Genomic DNA, 17,420 nt, shown 5'->3' with positions numbered 1-17,420 from the left:
AGCCAGATAGGTAAAAGCATCCCGAAGTTATTAACCCTTAGGCGACCCTGGACGTACCCTTACGTCCAGGGCCGCCTCCCCGCGATCCCGGGTGCCTCATGTAGCCCGGGATCGTGGCTATTAGCAGGCACGGTCCGATCGCCGTGCCCGCTAATCAGGTAATCGGAGGCAGCTGTCAAAGATGACAGCTGCCTCCGATTACCGGCTGCATATGATCGGTGGTGGTATAGTAGGGAGATCTCCGATACTGAAGCCGGCCGGGGACTGCTCCAAGATGGCGCCGTCCCCGGCTCAGCACTCGTTTGTTTCCGGCTGCAGCAGCCGAAAGCAAACGAGTGACGATCTCATGGATCTCTGCAGCATATCTATGCTGCAGAGATCTCTATGAGAGATCACAGTGTATATACTAGAAATCCCCCAGGGGGGCTTCTAGTATATGTGTAAAAAAAAAAAAAAAAAGTGTTGTTAATAGTAATAAATACTATTGTAATAAAATTGTTGTTAATAAAAGTCTGAATCACCCCCCTTTTCCCAGGTTTTAAATAAAAGTAAACAAATAAATAAATAAACAAACATGTTTGCTATCGCCGCGTGCGTAATCGCCCAAACTATTAATTAATCACATTCCTGATCTCGCACGGTAAACGGTGTGAGCGCAAAAAAATCCGAAAGTGCAAAATTGAGCATTTTTGGTCGCATCAAATCCAGAAAAATTGTAATAAAAAGCGATCAAAAAGTCATATATGCGCAATCAAGGTACCGATAGAAAGAACACATCATGGCGCAAAAAATGACACCTGACACAGCCCCATAGACCAAAGGATAAAAGTGCTATAAGCCTGGGAATAGAGCGATTTTAAGTGACGTATATTTGTTATATATTGAATTTTTTACAGGCCATCCGATACAACAAAAGTTATACATGTTATATATCGTTTTAATCGTAACAACTTGAGGAACATATATAACAAGTCAGTTTTACCCCAAGGCGAATGGCGTAAAAACACATACCCCCCAAATAAAAGAAATACGTTTTTTAATTTCAATTTCACCACACCTTGATTTTTTTTCTGTTTTTGCAGTGTACTTTATGCAAAAATTCAGCCTGTCATTGCAAAGTACAATTAGTGACACAAAAAATAAGGGCTCATGTGGGTTTCTAGGTGGAAAAATGCAAGTGCTATGGCCTTTTAAACACAAGGAGGAAAAAACGAAAATGCAAAAATTGAAATTGGCCGGGTCCTCTAAGGGTTAAAGGGGTTGGCCACTTTATAGTAAAATTGCTCAGTGTACAGTATTAGTAAGTGTATCCACTGTATATACTGACAGCAGCTCCCTCTGTACCTCATAGAGCTAAAATCAGACTCCCCTTCACCAGGCTGGGCGGCCCTGCTCTGTGGTGTTTTGGTCCATAAGATTGCTTACATGGAGGAGCATGTGACCAGGCCCCGCCCCTCAGTGTCCACCACACAGCCTGTATATGTCTATGGAGAACACAGTGGACAGGGCCTGGTCACATGCTCCTCCATGTCAGCCATTTTGTGGACTGAAACAAAATAGAGCAGGGCACCCCAGCCTGGTGAAGGGGAGTCTGATTTTAGCTCTATGAGGGACAGAGGGAGCTGCTGTCAGTATATACAGTAAGTACACTTACTAATACTTTGTACTGACCTATTTTACTATAAAGTGGCCAACCCCTTTAATGAATAAAGTGACACAGGTCATATTCATAAAATTTGTCTCTGTCCTTAAGGCCATTTCAGGCTCTGTCCTTAAGGGGTTAAAACATCCGCCATTGTTATGAAATAACAGACATTATTTGTCATAAAATTACGGCCATCCGCTAAATTTCAACAGCGTGAGAACATTTCTGTGTTTTCAATCCACTCCTGATTTTGGTTGCAATATGAGGACCAAAATACTGAGCAAAAATATTGTGTGTGAACCCAGCCTTAAAGTGTCACTTTTTTTTGCAGAAATCAGTAGTACAGGCGATTTTAAGAAACTTTGTAATTGGGTTTATTAGGCAAATATGCCATAATCTGCATTATCTCTCTCCTCTCTCTCATTCACTGCTCATTATCAGGAAATCTCGACTGTTTTACATCAGTCAAGCCCTGTGTAATCTATGGAGAGGGGCGGGGGGAGAAGGGAGATTAGTTGGCAGCAGAGGATTACAAAGGATTACACAGCAGGATCTGCGTGAAAGCCGGTATTCAGAGGTCAGTGTTGACTTCAGAGGAGATAGCCAGGTGATGTAACTGTAAATAAACTCTTTGTTTTCCTGTCTTGGTGCCTCCTTTCCCTCAACCCCTCCTCTCTCCATAAGAGAACCAAGGAAACGGGGGAGAGCTTCAAACTGCTTTTTCATGATAAAAATGCTTTTTTTCAGCTAGTAATTTCAATTATAAAGTTTCTTTAAATCACCTGTACTATTGATTTCTGCAAAAAAAAAAAAATTAAACGACAGCGACACTTTAAAGTGTATGCAATTGGAAGGGTAAAAATTAGGGGTGGTAATATTAAATGTTTATCCCAGCAAAGGGAAGCATTTTGGATGTTCCAGTTGAACACCACAGCCCCTAGCTTTGCTTCTTAGTGCAATAAGTGTCAACATCTTTCTTTACATGTGTGTTTGGGTTGTGTATGTTGTTTTTAACCACTGTTTCTAACTGTTATGTGAAAATGTACGTTATGCCTTTAGTGACGTCATAATTTTTCATAAGGGGGAGGGACATGCACCCCCTATATATCCTAGGTCATATTGTGGTTTTATGGGCTTATTTCAATAAAGGATACTGGGCTGTTCAATCCGTTTTCGTTTGTTTGGATTCCCATTATTACCAATGGCTTCCCATCTTCAGTACTTGTCTCAACTAACCATCCACTGTCATCACTCAAACTGGCGATATTTTGATTCAAAAAAGTTAAAAACAAAAGTAACTCACCCAAGGTTGTGCCATTTAGTCTGTCAATATTAGGGGGTTTCAGCAGTTATGTACACACAGGAAGGGGCAGATCGCTATATATACACAGGAAAAGGGGGACAGGTCTCTATATATACATTATACCCTCCTGTTTGACAGCTCTGCTATTCCAGGCACAGCCACAGCTACATGTGGTGTCTAAGAACTGAGACAGCTCTGCTATTCCAGGCAAATCCAGAGCTACTTGTCCCGGAGCCGAGCCGAGAGTTTTGCTACTGTAGGCACAACCAAACCCTGTGTGTATATACAGAGACCTGCCCTGTCCTGCATGTATAAACATTACATAAACACAAAAGGATGGGGTCTGTATACACACAATGTAAAGGTGGGGGGATGGAGAAATGACTGGACAGGTCCTGGCAGTAACAGGAGGGGGATGGGGCAGGGGGGTCTCCCAAGCAGCAGCGGTCCAGGCCTTAGCCTTCAGACATCTGGTCTGTGCTGTGCGTGCTGCCCAGGAAGAGAGGGTCCGGACAGGGAGCGCAGGACACTCTGAGGCTGCACTAGGCCGTGGTATTTTCACGATATATCGCCCAGCCCTATGTGATACTGCTTATTATTGAACTAGGTCCCCATGAACCATTTTGGGGAAATGCAATGGGACCAATTACATTCATGCAGTATTAAAATGTGTGCTGCCACCATAACTTACATGTTGTTCCTCTTGTCGATTTACATATTTAGGCTATGTTCACACTATGTATATGTCCGGCCGTAGTTCGTACGCAGCCGGACATGTGCGGCTGAAACTACGGCCGTGTGAAAAATAGACATGCGGGCGAACCGCGAACATACGCCCGTAGTATAGTTATGCTTCCTAGCTTGTTTCGAAGTGGTCTGAAGCAGGTCATTTACTTGGAAATCTTTGTCCAGCTCAGTAAACCACACAGAACCTTCTAATATAAAAATCAAGTTCAATTTGGCTTAAATAAGTACTCCGTACGGGGCCGAATTGAAATCCACGGCTGAGAGTTGGAACAGTTCCGGCCGCAAACAATGGTCTTGTTCATTTTTCACGGCACCGCATACGAACCGGCCGTAGGCTCAAACATAGTGTGCATTGTACGGCCGTATATCGTATACTTTCAAGCGTACGCATCAACCTCAAAGCTACGGGCGTATATTCGTGGTTCGCACTATGGCCGGAAATATACGTAGTATGAACATAGCCTTAATTTGGATTATTTTTGCAAAGATGGTATGTTCACACTTTTGGTGTTATAAGGAGTGGTGACATTTCTTGCTAGTCCTATGCCATATGTTGACGGTCTTGGGTGCATATTGTTTAGTGTGGTTGTTGCGGGTTAACTTAGGCAGTTAGGGAAGTACCCAAAGTGGTCCACATCAGCCTGACCCAAACTTTTGAAATACAGGGTGAGCATAGAGTCCTTAAGGTTTAGTTTCCAGTATAGGGCTGCACTTTTCAGGACATAGTAACATATTTAATAAGGTTGAAAGAAGACAAGAGTCCATCAGGTCCAACCTAGGGAAACCCTACTATGTTGATCCAGGGGAAGGCAAAAACCCCTATGGAGGCAGATAACAATTACCCCATCACAGGGAGAAAATTCCTTCCCGACTCGAATGGTAGTAAGTTCCATAGTCTCACTGCTCGTACAGTAAAGAATGCATGTCTATCAACATTTACCCAATGTTTTGTTATTTAGCACAGAACTGTACTTCTACAGTCTACTTCTACTGTACTTTCTACAGCCCAAATGCATAACCTCATATTTATCCACAAAAAACTTTATTTGCCATTTCTCTACCCAAGCCTCCAGCTTTTCCAAATCCCTCTGTAATATGATATTATCTTCCTCTGTGCTGATTAGTTACCCAGTTTAGTATCATCTGCAAAAATGGAGATTCTACTCTGTAGCCCCTCTACAAGGTCATTAATAAAAATATTAAAAAGAAGTGGACCCAATCCACACTCGCACTTCTTGTTGTGTCTCTTGTGTACTTTTATCATACCTCCCAACTGTCCAGGATCCGGCGAGACAGTCCTGATTCTGGGGTGATGTCAAGCCATCCAGGAACTGCTCCCATTTGTCCCACTCTCCCATCTCACCCACCCCCCGCATTAGCCCCAGTCTTAGCAGGAAAGCTACGTGAACTACATAGTAATCAAGGTCACAAACCTCAGGGGGCGCTGTGGTGGAGCCTGTCAGCTGCAGGTGCCGCGTCCTCCTCCCCGCCCCGTGCACACCTTGCGCTTTGTTTTCCAGTATGATCGCTCCCTGCTGCTTCCTCAGGCACTGTCAAGGCTGATGGAGGTATGACAGGGGAAGCCAGCAGGTGGCAGTGTCATCCTCCAGTCTCTGCTAGTGGTGCGGTTTGAAAACTGGTGTGAGGGGAGAGTCCATATAGCTGATACTGTGGTGGGGTCTGTGGTGGTCACTGCTGTGGGTGGGAAGTGTATGGCTGTCAGTGTATTATTGATTCATTTGAACAGTATACTTCAGTGTGCAACTGTATAGAAGCCCTCTATGCTATGTGTACTACTCTGTGGCCCCTGCACTATGTGTGTATATGTGTGTGTGGGTATATATATATATATATATATATATATATATATATATATATATATATATTGTGGCATGGTGGGGCTGTAAGAGGCAGTCCTATGCCTCTGGAGTGGGAATTGGAGTTCAGGTGGAGCTCCTGGTCCAGATACTCCGCTCCAACCTTAGGGCTAATGAGGCTCTGAAACCACCTGGTGGAGCTCTATTAGAGACTCCAGAGCTTCCCAGGTGAAGACTCCCTGGGTGGGAGAACAGCCAAAAGGGCTTGGAAAAACCAGTAGGTAGAACTGGTGATGTTGAGCAGTAGGCTCAGAAAGTCAGCTAGGGAAGCCGTAATGTGTCAGTGGCTAGACGGCCTAGGTTTTATTTTATTTGCAGTGTTGCTTATATCTTTTGTTTTTCCTTGAATGGATAAATAAAGCTGATTGTGGTCAGTATAAAATAAAGCATACAGCACTGACTGGACTGCAATTTGTGATGTGCCAACCATCTCAGACCCAGGAGACCAGCCAGTGAGTAACCCCCAGATTGTCACAATATATATATAATCACTACTCCCTGCACTCTGTATAGTATATAGCAGTGTATAGTCACCACTCCCTGTACTATGTGTATATAGCAGTGTATAGTCACCGCTCCCTGCACTATGTATATAGCAGTGTGCAGTCACTCCTCTCTGCACTATGTGTGTATATAACAGTGTATAGTGACTGCTCCCTGCAATATATATATATATATATATATATATATATATATATATATATATATATATATATATATATATATATCAGAGTATAGTCACAGCTCCCTGAACTAGATGTATATAGCAGTGTATAGTCACCGCTCCCTTCTCTATGTACAGTATATAGCAGTGTATAGTCACTATGTGTATATATAGAGAGTGAGAGAGAGAGCGCAGTACACAGTCACCGCTCCCTGCACCAGAGGGACAGCCTACCATAAGGATGCTATTTGCTGGGGGGGTTAACAAATAACTAACTACCCACAGTGTGATGCCTCCAAATTGGGGATTACCATATACGGGGGGGGGGGGGGGGTTGTTTAACTACCAGAAAGATTACTTATAGGGGGTATGGCCAGTGGCGGTCTTTGGCACCAAGCACCCCAAGCGATCGCTTGGGGCCCCCAACATCCAGGGGGGCCCCCACGTCCCGCTCTTGTGCTCAAGAGCGCTAGACAGGGCCGCTGCCGCGCTCGCTGCTGCCATCTGAACTGTAACTATGAGCACTCGTAGTGAGCGCTCATAGTTACATGCAGCAGCACTGACAGGGCGGGAGACATTGGCTCCCTTCCTGTCAGTCACTCTTGTGGCCGCAGAAAGGGCAGCTTTGTCCTTGTGGTGCTGGCACTCCAGTGACATCACTGGAGCATTGGCGCCAGGACAAGGGGAGTGCAGCCTCTTGTGATCGCAGGGAAAACCCTTCCTGTGGCCACAAGAGTGAAGAGAAGAGGAGACGCCCGGACCCAGGTGAGTATTAGTGTTTGTTTTATTGTGTTATATACTATATGGGAGGGGGGAGCACACAGGCGTCTGTTTAACTGGGGAGCGCTTATCGGGGGTCTATATAACTAGGGGGAGCACACAGGGGGGCTATATAACAGGGGGAGCACACAGGGGGGCTATAGACTACTGGGGCTTCACTGAGGGGTCTATATACTACTGGGGGCAGCACACAGGGGTCTATATACTACTTGGAGCAGCAGAATGGGGTCTATATACAACTTGGAGAGCACACAGGAGGTCTATATCCAAGTGGGAGAGCACACAGGGGGGCTATATACTACTGGGGGAGCACACAGGGGTCTATATACTACTGGTGGGGCACACAGGGGGTCTATATACTACTGGGGGAACATACAGGGGGTCTATATACTACTTGTGAGGCACACAGGTGGTCTATATATAACTGGGGGAGCACACAGGGGTCTGTATACAACTGGGGCAGCACACAAAGGGTCTATATAATACTGGTGGGGCACACAGGGGGTTTATATACTACTGGAGGAGCACACAGGGGTCTATATCCAAGTGGGGGAGCACACAGGAGGTCTATATCCAAGTGGGGGAGCACACAGGGGGGCTAAATACCCCTGAGGGAGCACACAGGGGGCCTATATACTAGTGGGGGAGCACATAGGGGTATATACAACTGGGGGCAGCACACAGGGGGGCTATATAAAACTGGGGGAACCCACAGGGGTCTATATACTACTGGTGGAAGCAAACAAGGGGTATATACTATTGGGGGCAGCACACAAGGAGTATATATTACTTGCGGTAGCGCACAAGGGGTATATACTACTGGGGGCAACACACAGCGGTCTATTGTTTTGGAACGTGTGTCGAGGGGGGGCCCCAGACATAGCTTCGCTTGGGGCCCCAGAAATGCCAAGACCGCCCCTGGGTATGGCTAAATGGCTAAGGGTGTGGGGCTAACTTACGGGGGGATTACCTACAGACAGAATACTACACACTGGCTTACTATTGGGGGAGAGGGAGTCTCTGCACAGGGGTAAGAAGTCTCCACAGCAGGTAGTGTTCCCAATGTAGCTAATCCCCCTGATTAGCTAAACTGGGGACACTGCACAGGGGTACCTGCACAGGGAGGCCGAACTTCTATACAGATGCACACAAGGGGGCCTAACTACTAAATGGGGGCACAAAAGGCCCTAACTACTATATGGAAACAAAGGTATTTAACTACTATATGAGGTCAGATATTGTGACCTTTGTACTATGTGAGGGCATAGAGGGGGCCTGATTACTGTTTGAGGATCCAAATAGGGCCTAAATACTACATGGCACAAAGTAGGTGCTGTTACAGTGTGGAGCAATACAGCCACTTTCTATGGAGGTGACAAAGGTGCTGGATTGAAGAGCCCAAAATGTTTTGTCTGGCAGATTGTACGGGAACAGGTTATGGCCAAGATGTCTTCATGATGGCTGAGCCAGATGGAGAAGAAGGGAAAAGTGAACGACTCCAATCAGAGAAGAAGCCCCCTGTGAGTCACTGTATGTATCTGTAATGTAATCACTTGTGCAGAGCATACCATTGGTATCCACCTCTGTTGAAGGTATGGGGGGGATCCTGGTCTTTGTAGTTAATATTGTATTGTTATTTAGGATTTTTATGGTGGTATTAGTCAACATGTGGTGGTAATGGCAGTGGTCACGGTGTGATGATGATGTGTTTTTTATATACAGATAGTATTATTGGTCTTGGTATACTGGATTTTAGTAATGGTATGGTGGCATCAGTCACGTGATGATGGAGTGGTGATAATATTAGTTATATACTGGTATTATTCGTTTTAGTTTACTCGATTTGGTCAGTAACAGTCTGATGGTATGGTATGAATCCACAATGCAAAAATAAATCCACGTGTGCCTAATAACACTGTGAGTGAACAGTCCCGAACCCAGCCGCCTCACTGGGGTAGTTAAACATCAAAATAGCAAAAAACCAGGACACATAAACTTCTCAGAATAAATCTTTTAATAGTTTTTTTCTTGCAATAACAATTTCACAAAAAGTAGTCAAATAACAGATATCACCACAGTGCTCAGGAGTCAGGAGAACCCGATGATTACGCCGTGGCGCTGGTAAGCTCCATTCCTGTCTGAAGACTCTCACTCTTCACAGAACGTAAGATGACGACCAAACGACTTGCTACGTTTCGGGGGTCAAGCTTGAGAAAGGGGACGGACCCCCGAAATGTAGCAAGACGTTTGGTTGTCATCTTATGTTCTTTGAAGAGTGAGATTCTTCAGACAGTAATGGAGCTTACCAGTGCCATGGCGTAATCATCGGGTTCTCCTGACTCCTGAGCACTGTGGTGATATCTGGTATTTGACTACTTTTTGTGAAATTGTTATTGCAAGAAAAAAACAAAGAATGGTATGAATCCACTTCTGGTTTCTGCAGTATATGGCGCTACCTATTATAGTGTGAATAGCAGTGGGAAAAGTTTAAGGGCGTGGCTATGGGTGTGGTTATGAGGGCGTGGGACGTTGCTTTGAATGTACCTCTTTGCGCTCTGCAAATGCTGGGAGGTATGTTTTTATTTCTGAAGGCATTGTCCCAGTCTATGTTCTCAAGGTCCTCTCTTAGTTTTTGGAAACTAACCTTCCTGAAATTTAATGTTTTTGTAGCCCCCCCTACTAGGCATTTTATTGAAGGATAAACTTACTATGTTGAGGTCACTCTTACCTAGGTAACCCCAACACCTCTATTTTTGATATTCTGTCTAGCCTATTGGTTAAAATCAGGTCCAGAAGTGCCCCCCCCCCCTTGTTGGTTTCTGTACTAGTTGCTTCCTTTGCTGTATCTGCAGGTTTCTGCTTTCTAGTTTATACAGTAGTTAAAGTCCCCCATAATAATGACTTCACTCTGCTTCGATGCCGCATGTATTTGTCTTATAAGGAGATTTTCTGCTTCTTCCTCTATACTTTATAACTCCACTATAGATTTATAACTATAGATTTATAACTCTCTCCTATAAGAATTCTATTATTCTTCGTCCCTATCATCTCTATCATGTTTTAGCTTGTTTTTTTTAGCTACAGTATGCTTGAATGATTACTTCAGTTATGTATCAATATAAATTAATACACTTAATTTGTTCAAAAAAGAAAAAAATCAACCAGCTGTGAAGATAGAAGTTATACTTAATATAAGAACAATCTGTTATAAAAAAAAATGATGATTTTTAGAAAGGAGGCAAAATAGGAATAAAGCTTACCTTGGATCTTTCTGAATGCTATCAATAGATGGAGATCTGGCTAATGTTCCTTCAGGTGGTATAGCTGGCCCAGATTTACTGTAGGGTGAGTCAACAGATGGACAATACTGCAGCTGCCGATATGGGTCTACATAACTGGAGCCAGGGCCTACAGCATAACTGGTCCTCTGGAAGGTCCCTGTTGCATTCTGAGAGCAATGTTGGCTGCCTGTACGCTGTAAAGGTACGGAGTCGACACCAGGGGAAGATGGGGCTACGACAGGAAAGTAGGGACAAAGTAAAAAACTAAGGATCTGTTCACAAAAATGGTTAACCAGGTCTAGGCAGGAAAAATACACACAAGTAGAGGAGACATAAAAGAGAAGCATTAGGAAAATTATTAAGACACATTTTATAAACTGTAAAGCAGTAACAATTTTAACTAAATAGGGTGATTCACTCTGTAACCACAATCTGCTCCACCGACCCAAACCATTTGTACCTTCAGATAGCTGCTTTTAATCCAAGATCTGTCCTGGGGTCCGTTCGGCAGGATATGCAGGTATTGTCCTAGAAAACACCTTTTAAACTTTTAGCCCTATGTCAAACTGCCATGGCCTAAAGTGTCTGTGCCCTAGGCCCTCCGTCCCTCCTCCCCATCATTAGGAATGTACCAGGCAGGATTTCTCCTAATCACAACTTGTCTGAACTCTGAACACTGTGCATGTGGTAGATCATTTAGGCCCATGTGCAGTGTTCAGGCAAGGGTTAAATTAGATTAAAACAAGCTATCTGACGGTACAAGTGGTTGGGTGGGGGGTGCAAATTGAAGGTACAGAATCGCTTTTACTTTACATCATGGCCAAATTTGCATAAAGATCTGGATGAAAGGCATGCAGATGGACAGCATGGTGGTGCAGATTTAGATTGTAAATCCTAATGGGGATGGGTACCAAATTGACAAATTATGTAAATTGCTCAGTTGGCGCTACATAAAAAAAGCAATTATTATCATTACTATTATTAATATTATACAGATTTAGCAGCGTAATTACCTGTGGTGTAAATATAGTGTGACTGATAATTTCTGTCAATAAATAATATTAATAAAAATAAAGTGTGTGAATCCACCCGTATCCTTTATTTGGGTTGGTTTACATGACTTGCTTTAACACACAAGATGAATTGTAGGAAATAGAAAATTTGATTGTGTAAGAAAATTCATCAAAAAATTACTTGTTGACAAGTACCAAGAAATTCTAAACCATAGCAGACTTTTTAACCTTCTCAAAAATATTAGCCAAAATTAATGACAGTATTCTTACCTAAAATTGTAAGGATCTATAGGCTCAGGTTTTTTTTTTTACAGAAAACAATCATTTACACTTATATAGAGTTAAAACTGAAGCTTAAATGGCCATCATAATAGTAAATCAATTAGCTGCATCGTGAGCTGATGTATGAAGTTCAATGTTTTAATGTCTAAAGTTCAAAATAGGGGTTTATTATTGCAACATTTGAACCAAATTTTAATATAACTTTGTGCCAGTTTTTGCATTTTTACCTAAAAAAAACCCACGCTACTTGTGGTCACCAGTAGAGATGAGCGAGTACTAAAATACTTGAGTTGGCTAATATCCTATCAAGGACGTTAGGAGTTATTTCCTCTGGCCCTACTGCCAACCCATCTTTTTAACCGGGTTTCCATTTCCACATTTTCTGGGATTACACTTAGGTGGCATTCTAGTAAATCTCTAGTATCACTCAGCAATGTCCCGGCACCAATCACCGCTGCTTCTCCCAGCTTCTATCTCCCAGCGTTCTCTGTGGGGGATGGGGCATGGAGATGCTGCTAGAGGAAGGAGAGAGTCAGGGTCGTTACTAGCACGGGGCACCGATAGCTATCCCCCCTCTTCCTGGAACCCGCACTGTCAAGGGGCGCCGGCAGTTACGCCCTCTCCCCCCCCCAAACTCATGCTGTCAGGTGCCGCCAGCAGACACAGGCCCCCCCCCCTGCCCTGTTTGATGATTAATTTATTGTGCCCTCTTTACCCCCATCTCCCCCTCAGACCTCACTGCAGCGCAGACTCTCCAGCTCAGAGGCTGTAGAAGACAGAAGACCCACTTCATGGCCGGATTAGGTATGAAGTTTTTTTGTTTGTGTTGGGGTGTATGTGTGTTTGGGGGTTGATTACTATGGTGGCAGAGCAGGGGACATTAGTACTGGGGCAGAGCAGGGGGCATTACAATGGGGGCAGGGCACATTACTATGGGGGCAGGGCAGGGGAAATTACTATGGGGGCTCAGCAGGGCAGGAGACATTACTATGGGGGCTCAGCAGGGCAGGGGGCATTACTATGGGGGCAGAGCAGGGAGCATTGTAACTATATCGAGCCACAGCAGGAGACATTTTTACCATATGGGAGGGCACACCAGGGGACATTATTACTATATGGGAGGGCACAGCAGTGGGCATCATTACTATATGGGGGGACGGCAAGGGGCATTATTATTATATGGGAGTCACAGCAGGGAGCATTATTACTACATGGAGGCACAGCAGGAGGCATTATTACTATATGGAGGATACAACAGAAGGACATTATTACCACATGAAGGGCACAGCAGGAGGACATTATTACTATATGGAGGACACAGCAGGGGGCATTAATACTATATTGAAGGTACAGCAAGGGACATTATTACTATATGGAGGACACAGCAGGGGGAATTATTACTATATGGAAGGTACAGCAAGGAACATTATTGCTATATGGAGGGCACAGCAGGGGGCATTATTACTATATGGGGGCACAGCAGGGGGCCTTTTTACTATATGGAGGCACAGCAGGGGGCATTATTACTATATGAAGGGTACAGCAGGGGACGTTATCGCTATATGGAGGGCACAGCAAGGACATATCTGACATCTAGAAACATATCTGAATGCAGAGGGCATACCTAGCTACAGACAGCATATCCAGGGGACATACATGGCTAGGGGCACATCTGGCTCCATGGTAAATACCTTGCTGCAAGAGACCTACCTATCTCAAAGGGGTATATGTGACTGCAAGAGATGTATTTGGCTGCAGGGGATCAGGCTCCAGGGCATACCTAGCTAAAAAAGGGGGACATATCTAACTGCAAGCTGTGTATTTGGTGCATTGGGCATACTTGGGTGCACTGGTCATACCTGGCTGCAGGGGAATATCAGGTTACAGGAAGCATTGCATCAAGCTACAGGGTGGGCATTTTTACTAGCCACAGGGGGCATTATTATTGACTTAGAGGGGCATTATTACTGGGCCCTAGAGGTCGGTCACATTGTTATGGGGGGAACTATTCTGTGAATCAATTGCTGACAAAGATTTTATCCAGAGCCTATGGCAGTAGTGTGATCTTGTCCTAAATAAGGGTTAATTCACATGTACATAGTTTGTAGCTAAATCAGTTGCAAAACTCTGTACTGTTATTGCCTGTTATGAAATTTAGAGCCATAGACCATAACAGTACAGAGTATTGCAGTGGATATAACTGTAAAACATACGTGTGAATCAACCCTAAGGCAATGTTTATAATCAATCACATCCTTGGGGGTACTCCGCTGGAGCATCTTGTTGCATAAAAAGGCTTGAAAAGGTTGAGAAACACTGACTTAGAGTATACCTTCAGTGTTACTATTGCATTATATATCTGATCTTATAAATGAAAAAAACTGGGGGGGAGGGGCAGGGCAGAAGGGCAGAATTAAGCTGTATATGTCAGTAATTTGGCAACGGACATTTAATACTAATTTAAAGGGGTTATCTGGGTTACAAAAACAATATTGTAAACAATCCCCCTTCCCAATACCACCCTATGTCTAATATACATGTATCTTGCACCCTATCCCTGTTTTTTTCTCATTCCTATTGACTCCTATTGTCTAAAATCCTATTCTCTCTCGGTCCACTCAGACCACGCTCAGCTTCCTCTATCCCCCTCCCTTTGTGGTCTGAGGACATGTTATCTCCTCTCTGGGGTCCAGGTTAGCTGTCTAATGACTTGGTAACATGACCCCCAGGAGACATCATCTGTATCATCTCCATGCACCTGTGCTGCTTCCACAGACTTACATGTGTCCCTGAGCGCAGGTTTCTGTAATATGAAATGTTATAGTTCTATCTCTGCTTGCTGTCAGTGAATGCGGGCATATGTACCTGTCTTTTTGTCACAGTTCTGTATATCGTAAGTGTTATAGATGTTCTTAGAGTCTGGATGGAACCAGAACATTCAGCAAGCAGAGATCTAAACCTACAATACACCCCCCGGTAAACAGATGCCGCACATAGCTACACCATGAGCACGTCAGCTCTGCTAAATCATTAGCAGCTAGTATGGAATACATATTGGGGTGAAGTAATGCAAAATCAATGAAAAAAACAGCCCTGTGTTTACTGTGCAATATTAATGGCAGCAGTGGGCATGAAAAAAAGCTAAGGGGGCGAGCATGGACCAATCAGGAAAATGCATGATGGGAAATGTAATTTCCTATCTTGGATATAGATTGGCTTTTAGAAAAACTTGTAACTCAGGAATGGCAGCAGCTAGGAAGATATAAGACGGCTCAAAATACTCAGGGGGACTTGGTGAGTAAGACTAGCTAGCATTTAATTCTTTCGCTCTTAGGTGAATAACCCCTTTTACCATAAGTTAGATAGAATTAAGATTGTTTGTGGATCTCAGTTATTAGCAGTGCCTGAAAAAATATCGAGGGAGCCCCTCGTGTAAATGTTACACTGGTCTCCCGGATCGCTTCTCGGCCTTTTGGCTAAGATCAAGTGTAGTATCTGTTCTTACTGAACTGCCTTGACTTGACGGGTCAGGTCCTGGGGTACCCCCTGCACTCGGCCTTTGGGCATTGGCAATTAAATTTGTCTTAAGCTCACTGCAGCTATTGGGTGTAGGGCTATTCCTCAGGAGCGAGAGTTAAATGGGTTTTCCAGGAAAAATTGATTTTTGGCATTAGGAAAGGGTTAACCAAGGTTAACCCTTTTCTAATATACTTCCCTAACATTACTTGTCAGCTCTAGGAGATCCCCCAGCTGGTCATGTGAGTTGCCTGCTCCTGAGCTTCTGACTTCCTGTCACATCCCGGACCAGAAACAGTGTTTCCGGTTCGGTGACGTCACTCCTGTGTCTGCTATGTGTCCTCTGATAGAGCTGGAAGCTGCTGAGTCCTGTGTGTGGAGAGGGGGAGGGACTCAGGTGTTGATGCTTTCTGATTGGCTCTCGGCAGCAGCACAGACATCCACAGTCTCTCCGTCTCCAGAGTGAATCACGCCATGCTGCAGCAGGCTGTATCCCTTCTAGACAAGGAGCAGTGAGAGTCACTGTGGGAGGGAGATGCTGTGTGTGTCTGTGCTGCCGATCTGATAGCTCTCTCTGTCACAGCACAGAAATCATCTCCACCCCGTCCTAAGCCCCCCCTCCCCCCTCCACACACACACAGGACTCATGTGATGTTAGTGAGAACTTCCCTATAGATAGAGCTGCTGCTGGTGTCCTCCTATGTCTGTGTGGAGGTCGGAGGTCGGGACAGGGGTGGAGAGGAGCTCTGTGTGGCAGAACACTGGTATGGTCTATGTTCCTCCAGCTTCTCCAGCCTCTGCCTGTGGAGCAATGGTAAGTGTTAGGATTACCATGCTCACTGACCAGGGTTCACATCATGTAACAGTTTGATTTTTTTTTTTCTTTTCCAAAGTGCTAAATATTATGGGTATTGTATTTCCTCTACAAAGAAGAAAAACTGAGGTATTATACAAACAAAATGAATTTTCAAAGAAAATAATGCTTTACTGACAATACCTATTGACCTTCTAAAACTGCCCTGGATATCTGTATACATGTATTACCTAACCAAGTCTATAAATAAATAATAAAACCAAATCTATTTGCAATAATAATCATAATCATAATATAATAATAATATAATATCATCATAATATCCAGGGCAGTTTTAGAAGGTATACAGTCAATAGGTATTGTCAGTAAAGCATTGTTTTCTTTGAAAATTCATCTTGTTTGTATAATACCCTGAGTGTTTCTTCTTTGCAGAGGAAATACAATCAGCATAATGCTTAGCACAAGCCATCACTGGAAAATAAGGGCCTGTTAACAAGGCGGAATTGTCCGCCGCAGAATGCCACCAGCCTCCGTGTCATAATGACGCTCTATGGGAGGTGCGCCCTGCATTTCTCGGCGCTGAAGAATGAACAAGTTCATTCTTCAGCGCGGGGAGAGGAGCAGCGCGCGCCTCCCATAGAGCGTCATTATGACACGGAGGCTGGCGGCATTCTGCGGCGGACAATTCCGCCGTTCTTACTCTGTGTTAACGGGCCCTAAGACGGGGGGAAAAAAATTAAATCAAACTCTGTCACCAGACCCGAACCCTTCAGTGAGCACAGTAATCCTGACAATTACCATTGCACCATAGGCAGAAGCTGTGGAAGCTGGAGGAAAATAGTCCAAAAAAATAGATCTAATTCTATGCCTAGGCCAGGTTCAAACTATGTAAAAACGGTTGCATTTCATAACAACTAAGGCCATTGTTATGAAATACGGACGTTGTTTTTACATAGTGTGAACTTGGCCTGAGGCTGCAGCACATGTGGTATTTGATTACCTTGTTATACACTGCAATTCCAACTCTGGCCACTGGGTGTGCTGCATATGTAAACAGACAGAGCAGCTTGTAAACAAACAATACAAGATATAAAAATAGCTTTTTCATCTCAAGAGAAGCTGATAGAGAAGAAAAATGTATATGGGGAGGTTTGTCTTGACTTAGGCAACAATGCTAGATGATTTTTGAAAAAACATAAAAATCCTGGAAAACCCCTTTAATCCTCCTCTCGGCCTGCTGCTCGATTGTCCTGTGCCTGACTGTTTGACCGGGGAACCACTTTGATCCCGCCTGCCGACGAACGATCGATGAAGATGCCCTGGAACCCCAAGAACGATGACGCCGAACCTCAAAGAAGCTGGCGACGACGATTTGAATTTCTCCGCCCCCTTCAACGAGGATCTGCATAGTTCCGCCCACCAGAAAAGAGCTTGACTGTAAGAAGCGATGGCCTCTTCAGCCCAGAAACAGGAGAAGAAGAAGACCCAGCAGAAGAAG

The 17,420-nt window shown here is 44.2% G+C and overlaps 1 protein-coding gene and 1 pseudogene across 1 annotated transcript in view; one reads left to right on the top strand and one right to left on the bottom strand.

Moving 5' to 3' along the window:
• CTNND2 (catenin delta 2) overlaps positions 1-17,420 on the bottom strand; it is an 891,951-nt gene that overhangs the window by 266,695 nt on the left and 607,836 nt on the right. Inside the window, exon 9 of the mRNA XM_069958560.1 lies at positions 10,277-10,529. Within this exon, the coding sequence (XP_069814661.1) occupies positions 10,277-10,529 (253 nt within the window). The remainder of the gene's footprint in view (positions 1-10,276; positions 10,530-17,420) is intronic.
• On the top strand, positions 15,049-15,140 carry LOC138785007 (U2 spliceosomal RNA; annotated as a pseudogene).

This window comes from Dendropsophus ebraccatus, chromosome 2 (assembly GCF_027789765.1).
Source record: "Dendropsophus ebraccatus isolate aDenEbr1 chromosome 2, aDenEbr1.pat, whole genome shotgun sequence".
NCBI lineage: Eukaryota > Metazoa > Chordata > Amphibia > Anura > Hylidae > Dendropsophus > Dendropsophus ebraccatus.
Note: the sequence above shows the minus strand (reverse complement) of the source record. Positions and strands in the feature narration are given on the sequence as shown.